Raw genomic sequence first — 4,367 nt, 5'->3', positions numbered from 1 at the left:
TTATGCATTTGTTATCTAGTGAAGCAGCTTTAGCTAGTGGGGGTTTAAATGGCGAGCTCTAACCCAACAAGACGACTGAGGTCAGGACCATGGCCGCGGGTACCTGAGGCCACTGCCGAGAAGCGACGTCGTGGGCCAAGAGGACTGGATTCAAAGCGAGGTTCTTTGAGGAGATGAATGCGACTGATTCTGGTCAGATTATTCTAGTTCCAAAACCTAAGGAGGCGGAGCCACAAGTGGATCTTGAATCCATTCGAGATCGGGAGCCTCCAGCTACGAATGGTGAGCATGAGAGTGAGAAAATGCCAGTGTCGACTGATAGAGATCAATCGATTAAGAAGAGGAGGGAGAAGGAGGGAACTGCAAGGAGCGCCGCAGTGCCCAGTACCAACGGCCAGGCTTGGTCTGAACCTCCACCTCCGCCTCCAAAACCCAGCCAAGAAGAAGAGGTCGTTGGTGTCTTGCCTCAATCCATTGACGATGAAGGGTTTGCGGGACATCACTATCATACGACAACGGGTTTGTGGGATTTCACGATTTTTGGGCACAAAAGTTGTTCCCAGAAACAGCGAAACAAGTCATACTTGTTTCGTCATGCCCGTTTCTAGGAACATAAATCACCATAAATTTTGATTTCTATTTATGAAAACAGGAGAAGCAGAACCAGTTTATTAAAAGCTTTTTGTTATGTTTCTATCTTTGATACAAAAAACGACAAAAACGCATTTCTTGAAACGTTATCAAACGTACCCTAAATGGGTCATGCCTAAATTGGTCTCAAAAGTAGGATTGTAGAAAAATACTAATAAAATGGGCCTTAGAAAGGGGCCTTAAAAGGTCCTTAATATCTTTTTAAATTAAGGGCATCAAATTGCCACATTTTATTAAAAATTGAATATCTAAAAATCCTCATTAATTGAAATATAAACAAAGAAGAAATGGCAAAAAAATTGGGATTTAGACCTTGGGAGTAGAATAGGAATTTAAATAGGTTGGACTGAGTCGGGTTCATAATCAGCCGGTCCGGTTGGGTCACCAAGAACGACCGTTTATGATCTTCATTCACTGTTTTAGGTCTTACCCATGAACCTTTGCTTGAACTGAATCAGTCGCAAAATTTTCCCCGAATTTGTCAATGGTAAAATTCATCAAGCCATCAGTTAAGGGTTTCAAAGATTTGGTTTCATCCAATTTTGGTCTATATTTCGATTTTAGCATATATCCTTCAGACCAAAATTGAACCAATAAAGATGCGGTCTCTAAAAATCAAACCGAAATCGACAAATATCAGTCCACTCCGTTCTGTTCTTTATTGGTTTCTTTTAACAGTCTAATCCCTTGCCGGTTCAGTCTTTGTTTTTCAGATATAATAAACAGAAAACAGTATAAAATTTGGCTTTCTATATTTGCTGTTTAAATTTTTCTGCTTTTATTGTTCCGGTAAGTTTTTATTAATTGGTCCGGTCGGTTCCAGTTTTTACGTGTTTTCAAAAACCCTAAACCGAGGCCGATCGGTAAGGACTTCAATCCGGTCGGTTTTTGTGATGGTTCATTTGTTCGGTCTGACTTCTTTTGGCGGTTAAGCTCTCTCACCTCCCAATATTAGACAGAACTGGTTAAAGAAAAGGCCTAGAAATCTAGAACCAGAAGAGCTTCTGATTTACTCTGCTTTTGAGAGAGAGAGAGAGAGAGAGAGAGAGAGAGAGAGGGAGAGGGAGAAAGAGAGCGAGCCTAGAGATCTGTTCTTGTGTTTTCTTTTCGAAAGCAAAACAATAAGGAAAGCGGCGATGAAGAGCTTCACAAAATTGCTTACTCGAGTCGTTCGAAGAGAACTCTACAGAGAAGATAAAGCCATGTTCTCCTGTCGCCGCCTCTTCTTTGTTTCTTCTACAAGAGCTTCTTTGTTGCAGCAGAATCAAAACACATTTGACGCTTCCTATCCGTTAAAATCATTGCCCACATCATCATTCAACTCCACAAAATGGGGCCTTCTTGGAGGTTGGTTAGTTTCTCCTTATGTTTCAATTTCTTCTTTCCCTCAATTCTGATTTTTGTTGTTGTTAGTGCAATTAGGTTTTATGTCTGATAACTGAGATTAGTACTTCCCTGAATTTTTTATTTTTTATTTTTTTATTTTATCATTTCGATAGGAAATTTTGCATTAGAACGTGAGAAACGGATAGATGCGTAATTTGTTTTGGTACAGCTAGGTTATTTGCTGCGAATTTTTATTATATGATCTTATGGTTTTCAATAATCTGCTGACATGCGGCAGAGGTTTATTGATTTAAGTAATTTGATTTTCTGCAAATGGGTTATAATAAAATTGAGACTCTGGTTGATTTAAAGTGCAATATAGAATCCAAAAACCTAAGGTACATGGACACGTTCATGTTCTTGGTAGAGAAGAGGGTGGGCGGAAGAAGAAGAATAAGTAATTAAGAGAAATTAAGCTCCTACCGGAAGGGAGGAAGGAAATATTACGTTTTCAATAATTGATCACCCACATTGGTGTTTTATTCTCCAACAGGAATATGTTGACATTGTGGCATGGAAAAACATTGTGAAAATTATGAGACCTGTAGACATAAAAGAGGTAACTGTCTTGAATATTTAGCTTTGCTCCGTGTCATGGGATCGTAAATTGGGGCAACCAAAAATTATCATCCTTGAATATATTGCATCGACCTTTGCATTTAAATAGTGGGAGAAAATGAAAAATATGGTTCGTAGAATTACTTGCTGGTCATATAGCTAAATTGATTGATTTGTATGTCTTCCAGTTGGTATAGTCTCTAGAGAATTTGGTTTTATAAAATTGGTTCCTGTCAAAAGTCAATTCTGGTTTTTTTTTTTTTTTTTTTTTTAATAGAATGGAGATCAAAATGACATATTCTTCTTTGGATCCTGATTCCTACAGCACAGAAAAGGAGCATGTTTATTCAGACCCAGCCAACACCCAACCCTTCATCTCTTATGTTCTACCCTGGGAAGCCAGTTATGGAAGTTGGAAGTGCAGACTTTCCAAATGCTCGTTCAGCCATGAATTCTCCTCTAGCAAAAGCTCTCTATGGCATTGATGGTATGTTTGCCTCTCTCTAACTTTTTTTTTTCATTTATTTATCTTCATTCTCTATTCTCTCAATTTTCTTGCTAGGTGTTTTCTTTCTAGCTGTTCATGTTCCTTTGTTTTTTTTCCTATAGCAACAGGCCTGGCTTCTTGCTATGTTAGATCATAAATTAGGTTATTTCTTGTATGGAATCTAGGTGTCCTGAGCACTAATAATTTTGTGAACCTGGAGATCACTAATTAAATAAAGTACTAACATGACTGACACCCTCCACTAAAGTTCAGGTAATCACTCAGAATGAGGTAGTTGGCATTATTTTAGTTATCTATCTGCCAAAACATAAACTTCACCTTTGTGGCCTAAACTTCATGCATTCCTTGCAAGGAATTCTCAAGAAATAAATGTGTAATCCTTTAGGAGATTCCATGAGTCAAATGATGATGTTGGAGGGCTGATAAACTAAGCACTTGTAATGCTTTTATCTCAATATAGAAGTAGGATGTCCCATGCATCCTGCTACACTTAAGGGGTGTTGGAATCTGTGCAATATATATTCTTATTTGACTCTACCTTTTATTGTGAACTTCAAAGCCACCGATGGACAAAATTATATCAACCCCATTTCTTTCTGTCTCAGGAATTACTCGAGTATTCTTTGGATCGGATTTTGTAACTGTGACAAAGTCAGATGATGTATATTGGGACCTCTTAAAACCTGAAATTTTTGCAGCAATCATGGACTTCTATACTTCTGGACAGCCACTGTTTATAGACTCCAGTGTTGCAGCTTCCATGGACACTGCTATTCGTGAGGTATCCCTGTCACCTTTATTTTCTTTTAAAATTGGCTTCTGCTCGCCCTACCTTTTGGTAGGTAATTACCTTCTTCCCTTGCTATGGTACAATACTTAAGGTGGGTTTGTATTTACCTTAATGATTGAATAGGCTAAGACAAGCACCCTATCAGAAGGATGTATGCTTACTAAGAAACTATCTATTTATTGATAAGCAATAGAAGTTTGTTTGAAATCATTAGCAAGATTCAAATGTGCTCCTGTAGTAACACAAATAAGATGAAAGCAAATGTCGAATGCTGGTGAAGAATTTTCAGTAATAACTCTGTTATATAGATAGCTGCTTTTTCTTTCCTTTTTCATACCCTAAAACATCTCATCTCTTTAGTTTCCGTATCTCTGCGTCCAATCTTAATTTCTTTTGAATCAGACAGCTTGTAATTCCAACAATTTCTCTCATTGATTTTTCTCTTCTTCTTCCTTTTTTTTTTTTTTTTTTTTT

The 4,367-nt window shown here is 37.7% G+C and overlaps 1 protein-coding gene across 6 annotated transcripts in view; it reads left to right on the top strand.

The window, feature by feature from the left end:
- Positions 1-1,597: 1,597 nt before the first annotated feature.
- The window catches only part of LOC122072652 (nifU-like protein 4, mitochondrial), an 11,421-nt gene continuing 8,651 nt past the window's right edge, over positions 1,598-4,367 (top strand). For 2 of the 6 annotated variants that reach the window (XR_006138561.1, XR_006138562.1), the window contains exons 1-3: positions 1,636-1,998; positions 2,921-3,082; positions 3,709-3,884. Coding sequence is in view for 4 of the 6 variants with exons in the window: in XM_042637027.1 (XP_042492961.1) it covers positions 1,788-1,998; positions 2,921-3,082; positions 3,709-3,884 (549 nt within the window). In the remaining 2 variants the exon portion in view is untranslated. Of the gene's footprint in view, positions 1,999-2,920; positions 3,083-3,708; positions 3,885-4,367 lie in introns of all 6 variants that reach the window. The other 4 variants (XM_042637027.1, XM_042637028.1, XM_042637030.1 and 1 more) reach the window with 4 other exon arrangements.

The sequence above is a fragment of the Macadamia integrifolia genome, chromosome 3 (assembly GCF_013358625.1).
Source record: "Macadamia integrifolia cultivar HAES 741 chromosome 3, SCU_Mint_v3, whole genome shotgun sequence".
NCBI classification, from domain to species: domain Eukaryota; kingdom Viridiplantae; phylum Streptophyta; class Magnoliopsida; order Proteales; family Proteaceae; genus Macadamia; species Macadamia integrifolia.
This window is presented reverse-complemented; position numbering and strand designations above follow the sequence as displayed.